The sequence below is a fragment of the Bombus impatiens genome, unplaced genomic scaffold, assembly GCF_000188095.3.
Source record: "Bombus impatiens unplaced genomic scaffold, BIMP_2.2 scf_1311, whole genome shotgun sequence".
In the NCBI taxonomy this organism is placed as follows: domain Eukaryota; kingdom Metazoa; phylum Arthropoda; class Insecta; order Hymenoptera; family Apidae; genus Bombus; species Bombus impatiens.
Window position 1 is genome coordinate 127,869 of NT_177730.1, and position 16,978 is coordinate 144,846.

At 37.4% G+C, this 16,978-nt stretch overlaps 2 protein-coding genes across 3 annotated transcripts; both read left to right on the top strand.

Moving 5' to 3' along the window:
- The first annotated feature begins 2,443 nt into the window (after positions 1–2,443).
- On the top strand, positions 2,444–13,521 carry LOC100748310. Its single transcript, XM_003493797.4, has 12 exons — positions 2,444–2,601; positions 4,490–4,988; positions 5,107–5,209; positions 5,290–5,378; positions 6,068–6,360; positions 6,751–7,012; positions 9,683–9,814; positions 10,452–10,653; positions 10,773–10,951; positions 11,405–11,871; positions 12,214–12,457; positions 12,732–13,521. The coding sequence occupies exons 2-12, from the start codon at positions 4,491–4,493 to the stop codon at positions 12,915–12,917; spliced, it is 2,655 nt and encodes an 884-aa protein (XP_003493845.2). The 5' UTR covers positions 2,444–2,601; position 4,490; the 3' UTR covers positions 12,918–13,521.
- A 1,029-nt stretch (positions 13,522–14,550) lies between these two features.
- LOC100747863 (major royal jelly protein 2) lies at positions 14,551–16,916 on the top strand. Of its 2 annotated transcripts, none has more exons than XM_012392191.2 (6): positions 14,551–14,939; positions 15,016–15,179; positions 15,382–15,597; positions 15,700–15,971; positions 16,340–16,476; positions 16,584–16,916. In XM_012392191.2, the coding sequence occupies exons 1-6, from the start codon at positions 14,705–14,707 to the stop codon at positions 16,592–16,594; spliced, it is 1,035 nt and encodes a 344-aa protein (XP_012247614.1). In that variant the 5' UTR covers positions 14,551–14,704; the 3' UTR covers positions 16,595–16,916. The 2 variants fall into 2 exon arrangements, with proteins under 2 accessions (XP_012247614.1, XP_003493841.1); XM_003493793.3 differs by having other exon boundaries at positions 16,340–16,472; positions 16,581–16,916.
- Positions 16,917–16,978: the final 62 nt, after the last annotated feature.

The following is a 16,978-nucleotide window of genomic DNA, read 5'->3' on the forward strand; positions in this document are numbered from 1 at the left end:
CCACGTTGGAATTGGTCGCTAGTCTAAAGAAAAGAGACGAATGATTTCGCAAAAACGACGCGTACCTGACCTTTAATAGTCACAAATCATTTATCTACTGTCACTTTCGCGGCTTCACTCGACTGTAATATTACAGTAGCACATTGTTCATAGATTCTACATATTCTTTACGGACAAGAAAAGTCGTTGACAACGATACGCTACGAAGCTACTGGTCGTAACAAACTGGCACACAGTATCAATCGCACGATCGTAACTGGACTGCGGCTATTTGTGCGAAAAGTACAAGTAGCATTCTGCGAATCTTGAAAATTGCGTCTGACAGTCTGATCGTAAAAATCTCCAAATAACTCAAAATTAACCCCGATAATATTTTGCAGGATTCAAGCTTACAGAACCTTGGTGGATTTAAAACTCAGCTCGTTACATTTGAAAGTATGAAATCCGATACGTGATGGATAATAGACGTTCTAGAAAAATGAAACGCTCTCCTGGGGAACATAATGCCAAGCACGATTCTGAATCACGCGAAGTGACAAATGATCGTCGTTGGTAATCGTTTATCGAACATCCGCCCTGTTTCGCATGATCAATCACGATGGAAGGGAAACAGTGAGATTTCGTTGCTTCCGTTTTTCCGTGGGAGTTCTTGCGACCCTATGCACTCAGCTATTCCCATGATATTTCAAGTCGAACATGTTGCGTAACCCTAAAATGCTTCATTCTTCGCGGCTATAGATCAGCGACGCGGGCAATTCTTGCGCAATATTTACCTTGGTACCCCGTAATTTCTTTTAGTCTTGATTGGAATCGACTGACGGGGGCCGCCTTATCGCATCCGTTTTATTGGAATTGTTCTTAAGAAATTGGCACGCGAATCTTGTTCAACGTTACTTCAATCGACGGATACTTTCTGATAAATCTGAGTTTTACGAGGTCTTTTGAATTCATTTATAGCGGCTGTCTAATCCTCTTTCGTCTTTTTTCTCTATTCTCGCGAATAGAATAAAATAAAAGAAATATATACACGTAAAATGAACGTAAAATTTGCAAAGCATGTCGATAAATCCTATTCGCGTGATTAAACGAAGATTTATATTTTCAGGCAAGAATTATTCTCGAGACAAAGCAAACTGTTCTATCGTATTTGATACCGTGAAACGGTTTGTTCCAATCGATCGAATTCATCTTACACGATTTGTAGTTAAAGTACACGTTGGGCTATAGCTAAAGAGCGAACGAAACGATGAATGCCGTGATTAAAATCAAGTATGGTATCTCCGATACATAGTCGCACCGGTGCGCCAAGAAAATGGCAATTGAACGAGCTACATTAGTGGTAAATGTTATGTGGAAGGCCTTGATACGTAACCCCGATCGAAAGTCCCCGGAACTATAGACCGCGCCCACTCTTCTTGATACACCTACGTTTTTGGCTGGCTCGTTCGAAAAAAATGTAGCAATCTGACCCTGGAGAGATGCGAAGTACAGAAATTACTTTCGTAATAGACGATAGAGCGGACACGTGTCCAATATGGTTAACTGTTAACTAAATTTATTAGAGCTATTTGTTAGAACGAGTAGATAATACAAGTGGACAAATGGAATCCGAAGCGTTTGAAACGAAATACTTGTAATTTTCTCGTTTGTATTGTACAGCTGGGACACTGCGTTCCATGTGAGCGTTTTACGTAGCTGGTCACCATGAATGTTGAATGTTAGTCCTTGTAGTATTCTCCGTAAATCGCTTTCTCCATTATAGCGATTCCTATCGGATACACTCTGATTCAAAGTCCTGAACGCTCAAATAGTAACCTTTGCTCGCGTGACATATGATTCCCTCAAGTTTGCCGTATCATTGAAACATTTGAACGATGTCATTGAATCGTTAATATCATAGAATCGCAAGTTCGTGAGATTTTAGAATTTTATAAACGTAATCTTTTGGCTACAGCGTATAAGAAATGAAAATTATCCAACCAGAACTTTGAACCACAGTTAGTGTAATTTCTTATCTGCGAATCTTTACTTTTATCGAAGAAGTTTGCGAACGTAAATATTCCAGAATTATTTCTAATCTTTCGAAAGTTTCAAAACGTAACCCCGTTTGACCTATCCTTATCTTAGTTCAAAATTCCACTTTCAAAAATCTACCAGAATTTAAGTTCACTTAAATTCTACCGGGCACTAGCGTGACTAATTTACAGAGAAAATTCGAAAGTAGCTTTTAAAGATCAGTGGCAAGATCAATGGTAACCTTTGTCGAAAACACACCCACCTTGATCTATCGAACACATTTCGCAAAAGTGTATCCCTGAATGTCACGAAGGATCATTCGCCTCACTGATATACCGTATGTATACTTATACAATGTGTCGATTTTCTGTGGTTAGCTTGCCTCCTGTCACTCGGACCGCTAGGATCCTAGTCGATGCAAGAAAATTAGACCAGTCGGTGTTCAGACAGCGGGACTTGGTACACGCTCGTTCAACGGATTTGCAGCTAGTTCGAGCTGGGTGCACGACCTCGCTGGATGAGTCTGTTCTTTCAATTCCTTTGGATTTTCTTATTTCAAGTTTGACGATTTTTAGGCTGAACAAGGTTGGTTTTTCATATAATTTTTATTGATTTTTCTTCGATCTTTGGCAATGACAGTGACGAACAGTAGCTCACGAATAGCTTGCTCGAACACTTAGAAAATTCTTATGGATATATTACGTGCGTAATACAAAAAGTTTTGAAATTTTAATAATATTTCAAGTGTCGTGGATTATTATATAATGGAAAGATCGTTATAGGTAAAAAGCATTGAAACAGAATACTGTAATATAGCTGATAGTAGTTTTTCAATGTAGCTCGACGTTACCCGAGGATGTTTTTGCTCGATCGCGAAACATCTTCGTTGATCGATGAAAATTGCTACGGAGAACGATTACGATACGTTAGAGCGTAAATTTTTAACTTTCCGGGAAATATTTGAAATATTCGAGTTGTGTAACGTTTGAAGATCGAACGCAACGTTTAATGACATCCGAGACCCGTTGCACTTGAACCGTGTAAAAAATTGTCAGAGCGGAGAATTAAGACCGTGACTTTGTTGGAATTCAATAATCGATAACTTTCGGTCGCGTCAAATCACCGGTTTATGCTCCGTTAGTTCGGAAAATTGTAACATTTTCGTTCTTCTCGTTTGTAACATCGTTCAAATCGAATATCAAGATGAATAAACAAAAACATCATTTTTATAATTAATAATTATCGAAACAGCGTAGATAGTGAAAATTCGTATTTTTAAAGTTTGATGACATTTCATGTAAATAATGCATAATTTTATAAATGATCGATAAAACTGAATGTACGAAGTCATATTATATTCGATTGGTATTGTTAGCAATATCTTTCAGCTTTCTAATATTTACATTTTACAATTTTTAACATTTTATTTAACAAACATCTACAATGGTTCTGAAATGGAAAACACCGTTACGTATGAGAAACGTTTGCCTACGCTTATAAAATTTATCATCGCATTACGCAAAACTACGTCTAGCGAGTTTGCATAAATATTGACCAGTATGTAATTTATGCTTGAATATCGAAATCGGATATCCGATGAGTTCAAGATCAAGTTCGATGACTAAGTGGGAAAATTCTTCTCAAAGTAATATCACGTGTTACTTTATCCAACTATGATGCGTAGAAAAATTTCCAAATTTCATAATTTTCGTCGAACTCTTTATGGAAACTTTTATGAAGATAATTGCTCGATTGATGCGATCTTTAATTTAAGACGACAATAATCAATACGAATGTTGAGTGAGACACTCGCGTGATAATATTCAATAGGTGCGTGATACGTGTTCTTGCTAACGCATGTCCGATCAACATCATTGTGTCGCGTGCATTGTGACCGTTGGTTGTTATAAAATACGCGGAAAATTAGTTGGTGAGCTTACTCGTGCACGTCTTTTCGGTACACGATACAAAGTTTAATCGATCAGTTCTTATTTGAATGTCTATCGGTCTTTGGAATCGAAAATTTGTACGTTCGTGTCTTTCACACTATCAGAATTTCTCAGCTCCAAGGATGCATAAAGGTGTAATAAAAATGTTTTTACGACATCAATTGCAACACAACTAATAACCAGTTGCACTGAGATATTATGTATCGGTCATTTTTACATACGTATTAGAGTTACGTCCTTATTTCATTTAAGTGGCAATATAAATCGTTTTATACAGTTAAATCGTCTGCCATAAAAAGTACTCGAGGCAAAGACTCGTTAAAGCGATGTAAAGCTGCATCGTTTCGTTTCAAGAGCTACCATTCAAATGCTAAGAAACCTTGGTTTTCGATATTTAAGCCATTTTGTGTACCTTCTACACTTTCCACTGAATTATTCTTATGCAGAATCTACTGTTCTCGCTGATAAATCGCCACAAACAACATAAATTACGTAGTCTTCGTTCTAAGTCACTTTTGTTGTAGAATGCAGCTACTGATCCTCTTAGCAGGACTCGCCTGCGCCTCAACGACCGCAGAAGTCCTCGAAACTATAGCTCAATGGCCGTTGCTAGACTTTGCACTTCCGTACGACCAAGAATTTCTCAATCAGTATCGTCCAGAGAATGTAGTACCTACTGGAATAGAGATTGCGTGGGACAAAATCTTTATAAGCGTCCCAAGATTACGAGCAGGCGTTCCGGCGACCTTGAATTACATCCCGAGGAATCTTCCGCTAGAAAGTAGCCCGCAACTCCAAGCTTACCCCTCTTGGGACTGGCACAGCGCTGGAAAAGGCGATCTGAATTGCTCCAAGCTGATCTCCGTGTACAGGACCAGGCTAGACAGATGTAATCGACTATGGACCATAGATAGCGGCGTAATAACGTCAATTGATGACTTCAGACCGGTTTGTCCTCCGAAAATAATGGTGTTCGATGTGAAAACCAATCAGCTGGTACGACAGTTCACGTTTCCACGAGAGGTGAGTCTTGAACGTATCTTTCGAACAGTTGATTGATAAGGAAATCAGGTTGACTGATAGCGAATTTATCAGATGGTTTAAGTTAGATTCTTTTAAAAAGTCAACTTTCCCTCTTCAGGTTTTAAGACCAAACACGTTGATGACGAATCTCATTATCGATGATACCGCGGCAACTACCTGCGACGACGTGTTCCTTTATATATCTGACACTGCAGGACCTGGTAAATAAAAATCTCTAATTATTTATTTCATTTTACTTTTATTTAGATGCTATAGTGTTAATGTTGCTCTTTGTCTCAAGGTCTATTGGTATTCGATGGTGCCACGGACAGGAGCTGGCGTGTGGTGCACGCAACCATGTATCCACATCCAGAATTCTCGACTTACAGGGTAAGAAGACTATAGATTCCTTCGAAACATTCTTTTCTTCCTCTCTGAAGTATGGCCAACAGCGTATGGCCAACAGCGTATGGCCAACAGCAATATGGCCAACATGGATCATTAAATATATCGTAGTACTAATTAAGTGTATTACGAACGAACGCGTTACGCATATTCAACTCGTAACCAACGCAAGATTAAAGGATTGTACGCGTGGCGAATAAATCGAGTTGTAAAATTCTTCCGCGGTTATGCGGCTTCTGATCGCGATGAATAGTTACGCAGCCAGAGCCGAGTCGAACTTCGTAATGCTCGCCACGATTTTACTTTCCTGCGTCGAGTGTTTTACTATCTAAGAAATGGCAAGAAATTTCGCGCTGAGGTGATTGCTTTGCGCGTTCTGGAAATTTATAGGAAGTGAACAGCCAGTAACGCTATCCTATAGATAAAACAAAAAGAAAAAAAAAGATAATATGATAATTCCGAAAAAATTGAACAAAATCTCCAATTCATTTTCAAGCATAAATCACTTTGACCTCTTCAGGATTAGATCTTTTTCGTAGTATCGGAGAAACTTTTGATAATGAAAATCCTTTTTTCTTCAACTTTTGTAAAAACACATTGTATCGATATCTAAGACCACAGTTTTCTTTTATATCGTACAGATACTATTTAAATCGTAAACGTATTTTATACAGATTGGCAGCGATACGTTCGAATTACTGGACGGTGTCGTTGGACTCGCATTTTCTGCCAAACTTGGAACGGTTTACTATCAACCTCTAGCGACCGATCGTCTGTTCAGCGTGCCAACCACTGCACTTCAGGCGGGTCCACCAGCATTTGGTGAACAGCTACCGGTGACCTTGGTGGGTAAAAAGTCTAGTCAAGGACTTGCTCTGGCCGTTGATCCACGAGACGACACGATCCTTTTCTCTCCGCTTACCGAAACAGCCATTGCCGCCTGGCAACCACAAACTAACCAACAGAGGTACATGTTATTATCATTCTACAAAGATAACCTTGTGTTATATTTAAATGAAGATCGTAAGAATGACGATACATATTTGTTCTTCGTAACCTCGTTTGCTTTACAAATAATTATCAAACTAAAAAATTCTCTGATATTTAAACGATTTCTTAACAAGTTATTCTTTTTGTAGTCTATTTATATAGCTTTTTATCGATTCGAATCAAGTTGAAAAACATACATATTTAGAGTTTCATGCGAATTTTTAAACGGTAGAAGATCCTCCTGCAGGAAGCCTGTACCATGTATTTTTATCTTCCGACTAGATCTCAAACGTCAGAGAATTTTTTAAAAGATTCCACTCTTTGTCATGATCTATCTTTTTATTCGTATCGATCGAATTTTCCTCAGGATCTTAGCTTACAGTCCGGAGAAGCTGCAGTTCGTCGCTGAAATTCGATGGACGGAGCGCGATAATGGCAACTTTTGGTTAATGACTAGCAGGTTCCAGAAGTTCTTCAGGCGAGAGGTGAATGCACGCGATATCAACATTCGAATAATGAGGCTAATGCCCATACAGCGTCCGCTGAAACATCCGATCCTCGATTCTTTTACTCGGACCTACTTACTTTCCGACTTTCCGTCGCATTTCTACAACAACACCATAGGATTCTAAAAGGAAGAACAAGCGTCGAAGAATCGATTGCGTCTCCGACGTACCTACGTACGTCTAATAGGAAAATTTCTTAAACTTCCCTAATATTAGACCTAGAATAATCTAGATGTATATGGGTAATCCCATTACCTTCGAACAAGAAAAATCGAAGAAGCTTCATAAATTTCTTTTAGCAAGAAATCTCGTTAGAAAAGAGGGAAAAATGTTTATCGTTGACATCTTAGCAACTGTAGAGTAGAACGGCAATTTTGTAAATCATATACTATAAACATGGATAAATATTTATGTTTTATGGATAAACATTTGTAAAACAGAGAGTAGTGTATGTTATTGTTAAGCAATTTCAGCGTAGATGTCCATTGAAGAGTATCAGAAACGTATCAGTAATTTGTAAAACAGAGTATTATGTTATATATAGAAACAGAAGTATTTTATACCGTTATTTATTCATTAAAAGCTAACGCTGTTTAATCCTATGATCATTCGGACGATTATTTACACAGTGAATCACATCATGTTCTAATACAGCAGATAAAATTCCAGGAGAAGTATTTTGTTTAAGGCGTGGAATGTTTTCTTAACTCATACAGCTCCTTTTACATCCCATATATCCAAATGTCACTTTTTCAAAATGCTTGTGAAATATCAAGGTTTCTATATAGGCTGTAAATTATTAAAAAGTCCGTGAATATAAAATTCTGTATAAATTATTAAAAGTCGATAAATTATTTCGAACTTGATAAACTCAATGCAAATGTGTGTTTAAGTTATAATTAATAAGAAAAAGAGTTATAACAAATAAGAGAAAGAAAATTTTAGAAACAGGCAACGTTCAAAAAAAGATGTCCCGACTGAATGGAATCATTAGAAATTAAGAAACAATCGATAGAACTACGCAACTCGCGTACAAACTCGAAATACAAACTCGCAATGATTATGTTTATCTATTAAATAAAATTCTGCTTGCGTAAACGTAATTACACAATTGATATTGTCGCAATCGTCATTTATATCGTTCGGGTCTTTCAGAAAAAGCAAAAATTGCTGCTGTTTATGTATACAACGTCACAGATCAAATTTCTATTAAACAACTATGGAGATAGAGCTGCACATACTTATTACGTAATCCATGAATTATCTATGTATAACCGAAGAGATATGAATTTATTGCAACGTCCGTCACACATCGATTTTAAACGAGAACAGAAAAATGTCGAAATCCATTAATGGGTTATTGACAGTTCATTGACATTAAGAAAATGTAATAGATTTGTTATCTCGTAATTGAACAAGGGAACAAGGAAAATATTAGTACAAATATGCTAATAACATATTCGTATTATGTACATGTTGTTAAGTTCATTCTGTTGATATTAAAATACGTGACAACACGTGATGTATTGGAAAAATGTAGAAGACCCTGAGAAACGAAAGTCTTCAATTCCATTTCCTGTAAAATTTGTTAATTTCGGTGTAAGAAAATATATAATTGTCGTTTAATTGTTCAAGAATCAAACGATCGATCTCGATTAATTCATTTTCTACTCATTCATTTGTATGAAGCTCAGTTTTAAAAGAATGTAGCAATCACGCAAGAATTTCGCTCTAAAAACAGAGAATACGCAATTCCTATTTCGCAACTAATTTACAGTGTCGGTAGTCGGCTGGTCGACAAAAACTTAATTCAGTGTGTCGAAAAATTTACGTGCAATTAACGATCTCGACTTCTCTCTAAGATGAAGATCTAAGAAAAAGGAAGAATTAATCATATAAAATATCGTAAAATCGTAGATTAATTTCCTCGGAACATCTTGTCACCGTTCAAATTTATCACACTAATTAATTGTCTCTCTAAATATACTGGGATTTTCCCACGCGTTAACCTTTTTTAATGCTATCTAACATTTGCTATATAAGACAAAGACGAATATATTTAACTGGCTGATAATTATATAGCCAAGTGAAATTCTCCGATTCTGTGGTCCTGGCATGTGACCGTGACCAAAGAGATCACAACATTCGAAGGAGCTCAACTCACTCGATCTTTGTGAAGAGACTTTATTCGCAACAGAATCGTTGCTCCACGAGCATCTCTCTGTTCAGTCGGTGATCGAACGCGGTGACGCTATGTGCTACGTTCCGTTCTGTCTTGTTTTGTTATCAGTGAACTGATTGCATGTAAGATAGATTCGTTGTTTCTTCTACAAAGCTAGACAATATTCGTGACGGTTTTATATAATATCCATTACGCTTCAAGTATTCGCATTAAGCATCGAGAACTCTTGAAATTCCAACGAAAATTAATCAAACTAAGTGATCGTTTGCATGGTTGTTGATCTCGGAAGAATTTTAATTTGTGCATTATCTTACGCTGATACTCGTATGATTAAAGTGCTGATGTAAACATCGTCGACAGCGTTAATGTTATTTTGCATTTTAGCACTTGGAAGATACCAGAATCAAAGTGCGTCAACGTCACTGACACCGATTCTCCCGAAAAAAATTTGAAAAAACGTTGAGAATCGAATCTCGACACTTTCGGTCGCACGAATCCAAGTCGATGCCATTGGGCTGTTAACAGCTTTTGTTAATGTCTTGTCCGTAACGGTGAAAGTTGCGCGGGAGAAAGAGTCAGGTGACACCAAAAAGAGATTAATTTCATGAGAGAACGAGCAAGAGGAACAGAATTTTCCTGAACAATTTGACACAACGAAATTTTGGATCGGTCTACAGATCGCCTTAAGAATTGATAGTGAGCTAGTGCTACGTGACGTTTCGCTACGTTTTTACAATCTTGTGGTGAGTTCTAACTCTGTTATCGTAGGCTTCTTAACAACTATAATCGTTTTTTCTGCTCTATGAAGAAATAGCGACAGTATGATTCGATTTTAAGTTGCTAAGACTATGCAAAATAGATTAGACAGGTTTTCGTATGCGTAATCCTAATCTCTTTTATTTCTGCACGTGCCTTTCGATGATAGTTCCAAAGATGCGATAAACATCGCGTATTTATGTAACGCAATAAATGTTATCGAAGTTTTAATCTCACATTATTCACAGCCTCCTTTTTAAGTACAATCGTATGACTAAATATTTTCACCTCCGTTGTCATAAAATGGCTCTCTCAGCGCATTGTTTGAGTATTCATAATTTTTTATGACAAGATACATCTATTTATTCAAGTGTTTTAAGAAAGATAAACATAGGTCGATATTGTAATTACCATCGATTGAAAATTAAGATGCCGGATAATTGAGAGGTATAAAGTCTTTCTTAGAAATGGTAAATCACGCTGATGCTTTTAATCATATGCTATTACAGAGAATCTCTCATGAAATGAAACCGAAAAATTGATTTTCCCGATAACATAGCGTGAAATTACTTGCGAATAAATCACTGTCAACGTTTAATCGGCAATGATTTCGTTATTTTTCAGGAGATGAGGCAGCTTTGCACGTGGATCCTGCTGCTTTTGACGATCGTCAATTTGCGGGCTCTTGAAAAATTGAAGATCATCTACTCGTGGAAATCGTTAGATTTTGTATTTCCAAGCGAGCATGCTAGATTGGCGGCTATTAAAAGTGGAAATTTTATACCTGGTTCGCCATTACCCATAGACGTCGATGTTTACAACGGAGGTAATAAAAAAGACGTAATATTTTCTACTTCAAAATATTTTTCCAGTTAAAATCATCAATCTTACTTGCAAAAAATTTTCCACGATCTTACGAATGATATATTTTGTTATTGTTTCAAGAGTCCAAATCGACGGTGTTCATCGCCATTCCAAGGTTTCAGGATGGCGTACCTTTAACTTTGGGTTATGTCACCGATGAGGTATCGCTCGATGGAAATACCCTAATCGCACCATATCCAAATTGGAGTTACAACGACGCAGGAAACTGCGCTTCGATAATCAGCGTTTACAGAATGCAGGTACGATCGAGGTTTCCAATCATACGAAACACTGTTTTCGACATTTAGACATTTGCAACTTGGAAGACTACTATTTTAAATATTTCGTATTGTTACTTTCATACTGTTACTTACATATTTGCACATTCTTCGACGAAGTATGAATAATATCCAAGAAAATGTCTACGTTTACTCGTGCATTGCATTTCGTATGTAAACAACGACTGATAAACTTATCAACAACCTATTTTTCTACGTAGTCCACAACTGGAATATGTTGTTCCGTTTTCCTAATGCAATCGTTAAGCCGAATTTACCATTTCCATTGACGCATTCTGATAAACAAGTTATTAAATTATTACCCTCGACCTCGAATAAAAGGAAATTCCTTACCGAGCAAGAAAATTCTATAAATTCTTGATGTTGCGAAATTTAGTTCAGTCACTAAAAAATACTCAATCATTTGTCATTCAGATAGATGAATGCGATCGACTGTGGGTTCTCGACACCGGAAAGCTAGGGAGCAAACAAGTATGTCCGCCGAAGCTGCACGTGTTTTCTCTGCGTGACAATAAACTGATTATGCTGTACAAATTTCCCGAGCACCAGTACAAAAATGAAGATTCTCTATTCGTCACGGTGGCCGTTGATGTCCGAGACAGAACGAACAACTGCAAGGACACGTTCGCCTATATCGCCGATGTGACAGGATTCGCGTTAATCGTCTACGATTTTCGTAATTCAAGATCCTGGAAGATCAACAACAACCTGTTTTACCCTTATCCGCCATATGGCACATTCAACATCAAAGGTGATACGTTTGACTTGATGGACGGAATCCTTGGCCTCGCATTGGGGCCGATTCACAACGGCGATAGAATTCTTTATTTCCATTCGTTAGCCAGCAGAGTGGAATCCTGGGTATCTACCTCTGTAATCAGGTGAATTCTCTATGACTGTTAATTTATGATAGTTAACTTATGATTGTTAATATATGATTGTTCCGACATTTCTCGCTGTCTTGTCGCGGTTTAAACGAGCTTACGCGTGCAGGGAAAAATATATTCAATCGATCCGGTTGCTGAAGCGAGATTCGAATTTGGATCTTCCGGTTGCCGAACGAGTGTAACTTCGATCGAGCCAGCCAGGCCATCGATGAATATTTTCTCCCAAACTGCCAAGTCTCGAGTGACTGTCGTGTACACACGACAGTTACGAAGTTGTTATAAAATTACATAATTACAAAGAGGTACTTTTAAAAACGATTGTTCGTTCGAATCCAGGAATTACACACTTTTCCATGAGAAACCCGAAGCCGCTGCAAGGTCGTTCGTGCCGTTTGAACATGAGAGATCTTCGCAGTCCGTAGCCGAGGCTATGAATCATGACGGAGTTCTTTTCTATGGACTGTTGTCTGATCTAGCGATTGGATGCTGGAACAGCAAGCATTATCCTCAGTTTGGAGGAAAGAATAACGAGATAATCGTCAGCAACCCGGAGACGTTGCAGTTTCCCTCTGGTTTGAAGGTATAAACAAAGCATCCGGCATGTTTCGTAGTTTTCCTCGTTAGATTATTTCGCATTGTTCGAAGCGTTTATGTAGAATTCGTATAATTATTCCGTCAATGCTTTACAGAAGCATTTAGTAACACGCCAAGAAACGTGTTGTGTCAATGGAATATTGTTCTTTAACGTGTCGAGGAAATTTCCTAGGAAGATCCATTCGCAAAATCCATTACTAAGTCTAAATCTTCCTGATGACGTAACATGAATTCCAACACTGATCGATGTTCTCTTTTAGATCATCACATCGAAGAAGGGTAAACAAGAACTATGGGTCCTGTCGGTGTCTTTCCAGAGATACATGAGCGGTACTTTACACTCGAACGAAACCAATTTCAGGATCCAAGCTGGTTTCGTGGATGAATTAGTTCGCGGCACCAAATGCGATGTCTCCACCTTAGGAAGACGTTTTCATCGGCAATGAGAGTCGTGGCACCGCGAGCAGTTCTCCAACTATTATCATCGGAGCTTCTGGCCATCATGGCGGTTCTCGACCTTCGCCAATAGACCATTTTTTATGAACGATCGTTTGGAATCGTATTATGCCCAAAACCACTTCCATTCATGGCGTCCTTTCGCTATCAGATCCATGGACGCGCATTCCTCGTGGATCAGAAACGAAAGATTCTGATGTCAATCGCATGATTTTGAAATATTCAGATCAGGATAAATTGTAAAGAAGGATACAAATCTTTACCAACCACAAGGTATTAGTCAGCGGAGAAAAGTCACGATTTTGGAAAGAAGGTTGAGTTTAAATACGAACTTTTGTTGCTGCTCGTGGTGCTGTAGAGGTTTCTGGAGTTTCGAGAGCCTATTTTAAGATAGACAATATGAAATTGAAAAAACGGTAACTCCATGAGTTAGATTTGTAATAGAAATTTGTGTAATCGCGCTAATTGTTAATATAGATTTATTAGGATATGTTATTTATTAATATCGACTTATTTGATCGCGCAATTGCGAAACACACTCTATGTTTGTACAGGTTTTAGTATTGTAATAAAAAATGTGTATGTGATGTTATACATCGAATGTATTTACCCTACTCCCCTAAATTGGAATTTTTATATAAGGTAAAAGTAACGAGTGCTTCCAACAAACGATTAATAAATAAGTAATAAATATGTCTAGATACTGATATCATATATATTATACACATTAATTAAAGGATGTTTCACAATACCAATAAATATGTACACCATGGAGAACGTCCTATTTGAAACGAAAAGAATAAAAGTGAAAGTGGAAAAGAGTATTAACAATTTGACTTCGTGATTTATTGAATTTTATTATGTAACATACAGAAACTGTAACCTAAGCGTTTCTTTCGAATTGAATATGAAATACTCACATATCGTAAGAAATTTTAAAGACGTATTTTCCAATAAACTATTTGGGAAGGAATTTTCCTAGATACTTTACGTAATTACATTTCCAACAGCTATAATAAATTTCCCAAACTTTGATCGTCTATTATGTTTCTGTACCATAATATATTATCCCTGACATTGCGCAATACCGAGCTACAGGACACTACAGGATTGTGTTAAAAAAATTGCATTCTTTTATCTACTTTTAACTAATCTTTCTACAGGAAATTATTATTGGAAAACATTTACGTGTAGTCATATAATTATTTTTATCTAAAGTATTTCTTTCCATGTGATTAAGCCGAAAGCTTTTACGAGTTCTAATTCTTAATCTTTCCTTCTCCGTTTACGCTTCAAAGGGTAATTGGCACACTTGATTTTAGATCGTCGTGAGGGATCTGCTATAATTTGAAACTTTTTATTACAATAGAATTGCGACAATTGTGTCAAATTTTTACTAAATACGTATGAAAAACTGTATCAACGGTACAGGACATGGTATCCTATTTCATCAGCTAATCCATTCACTCACCAAGAATTATTGATTATTAAATCATTACCTGTCACTTAATATCTTAAAAAGTGTCCAAGTTGCAGGAAACATAGGCCTTAAATATAGAACAATACTTATTATCTTATCTGTCTGATATATAGAAGGCCGTTACCACTTGTATTTATTGCCCGAACATTGGTCATAATTTTGCATTTCCTTGTTAGAATCCTTTCACGCATATTGCATTTCCATTGCAACAATTTCGCGCAGGTGCTATTGTCTGTATCTGTATATTCCATTTGTGATTTTTATCTTGTCTGACGAGACAAATTATTCTTCAGAACCATGTTAACGCCATGGTTGTTGGTTGTGTTCCTTGGTATCATCTGTCAAGGCTCAACTTCCTGGATAAATTCTTATAATCCATTTGCGAGGAACTTGGAAAATGCGATGCATGTGGTTTACGAATGGAAATATATTGACTTTGATTTCGGTAGTGAAGAAAAAAGGCAAGCTGCCATTAGTTCTGGAGAATACAATTATACGACAGTCAATCCCATAGACGTGGATCGATGGCGCAGTAAAGTATCAGTTACTATACTATTTCTCCTCGCTGAAAACAGTTAATTAAATGTTCTTCGTACTCTTCATTAAAGATCTAACATTTGTCACGGTTATAAGGGACGAAGGCGTGCCTTCGTCTTTGAACGTCATATCTGATAAACGTGGACCTGGTGGCCCTCTTCTGACACCGTACCCCAATTGGAACTGGACAAGCACTAAAAGTTGTTCTAACATTATAAGCGTTTACAGAGTTTCGGTAATTCAAAATTTCTCTATAATTCCAACAGAACTCTATTTATCTGAATACATCGGGCTAGAAGCCGTATAATAATTTCTCACCGTTAGTAGCGACTCTTCGTCCGTATAGAAGGAGTTTGTATTTAGATAAATGGACAGAAACTCGTTTGATGGAAGATAAATTCGCTATCATATAATATTTACTATTATATTTCTATCAGATCGACAGATGCGACAGACTGTGGGTCTTAGACACAGGTGTTATCGGTGATAATCACGTGTGTCCTGCCAAGCTCGTTGTCTTCGATCTAACAACCTCTGAGCTGCTGCAACAAATTGAAATACCAGAGAACATTGCGATAAACTCGACGTTGGGTCAGGGATTATTAGTAACTCCAGTGGTTCGATCTTTTTATCCTGATTGCGACAGAACCTACGTGAGTCTTCATCCATGTCTTATCTGTCAGGGTTAAGAGAAATCTTGATCGCACATCTGTAACTCTACTGGAATTAGTGAAATATACTTGTTGATGCTACAGGTGTACATAGCGGATGCAGATGGTTATGGTTTAATCGCTTACGACGGCAGTTCATTTCACCGAATAACTTCGAACGCGTTCAACTTCGATCCCAGATATATAAATTACACGATCGAGGGGACAAGCTTTCAATTACGAGACGGTATCGTGGGGATGGCTATATCCTCCTTGACGAACAATCTTTATTTCAGTCCTATGTCTTCTCACAATTTGGGCTATGCTGACATGTTGCAGCTAATGCTGATTCGAGGCGATCAAGTGCAGTATCAAGTGTAAATATATATTGATAAATAACGTTCGTTGACGTGTTACGCTGTGGTTAACACGTGAACGCGTGTCCACGACGTAAGGATGTAGTGTGTGGTCGAGCTAAAAACGTAACATACTCTATCTTTACGTCTTTACGGCTCTGGTGAATTATCGTTCTGGCGAATGAAACGTTTGAAGATTGAAATACATTCGCTCATAAGAATTTATATATATATATTTGATTGGTTTGGCGTTATTCGTTAAGATGAGAGTCAGAGTCGTAACTGCTGGGCAAAAATGGACGGGAAGAGAACCGAGAATTATCGAAACATTTTATCAACTTACAAGTTAAAAATTTCATAAACGTTTATGTTTCATCCATGATGTTCAGGGCCGAAGATATTCTATGGACTCAATCGTCCGCTAAAGCGGCATCGAGAAGCGGAGCTGTTTTCTTTGGACTCGTGAATGACACGTCGATTGGTTGCTGGAACGAATTTCGTTCGCTTAGGAGGGATAATATCGTGAGTAGTCACGTATAGACATTTTTAATCTTCTCCTTTCGATTATATTGCTCGCTATATTTTTTAAGAAGCAAAATTAGAGAAATTAACGAAATTTTGCAATTGTAGGAGCTAGTCGCTAGGAATAGACGGACTCTCCAATTCACCAGCGGTCTCAAAGTGAAGGATTGCCATGGAAAAGAAGAGCTGTGGGCATTGACTAACAAATATCAAAGAATAGCAACAGGGACCTTAGATTACGATGACGTGAACTTCCGAATTTTGAAAGGAGATGTGGGAAGATTGATAAGGGGCACTCGCTGTCAATTATTCGACGTTCTGTGATCTATTGATAAATCTATTAAAATCCTGTTCTCGATATGAAATAAATATTACTCGAAATTCGGTTATATCGTAGGTCGGGGATAAAATAAAGAAATATATAATATACTTGGTGTGATAATATTGGTATGATATTTTTCGACTTCATTGTCTTAGTTTCAGTGTAGCTTTTAAGAGTTTATTTC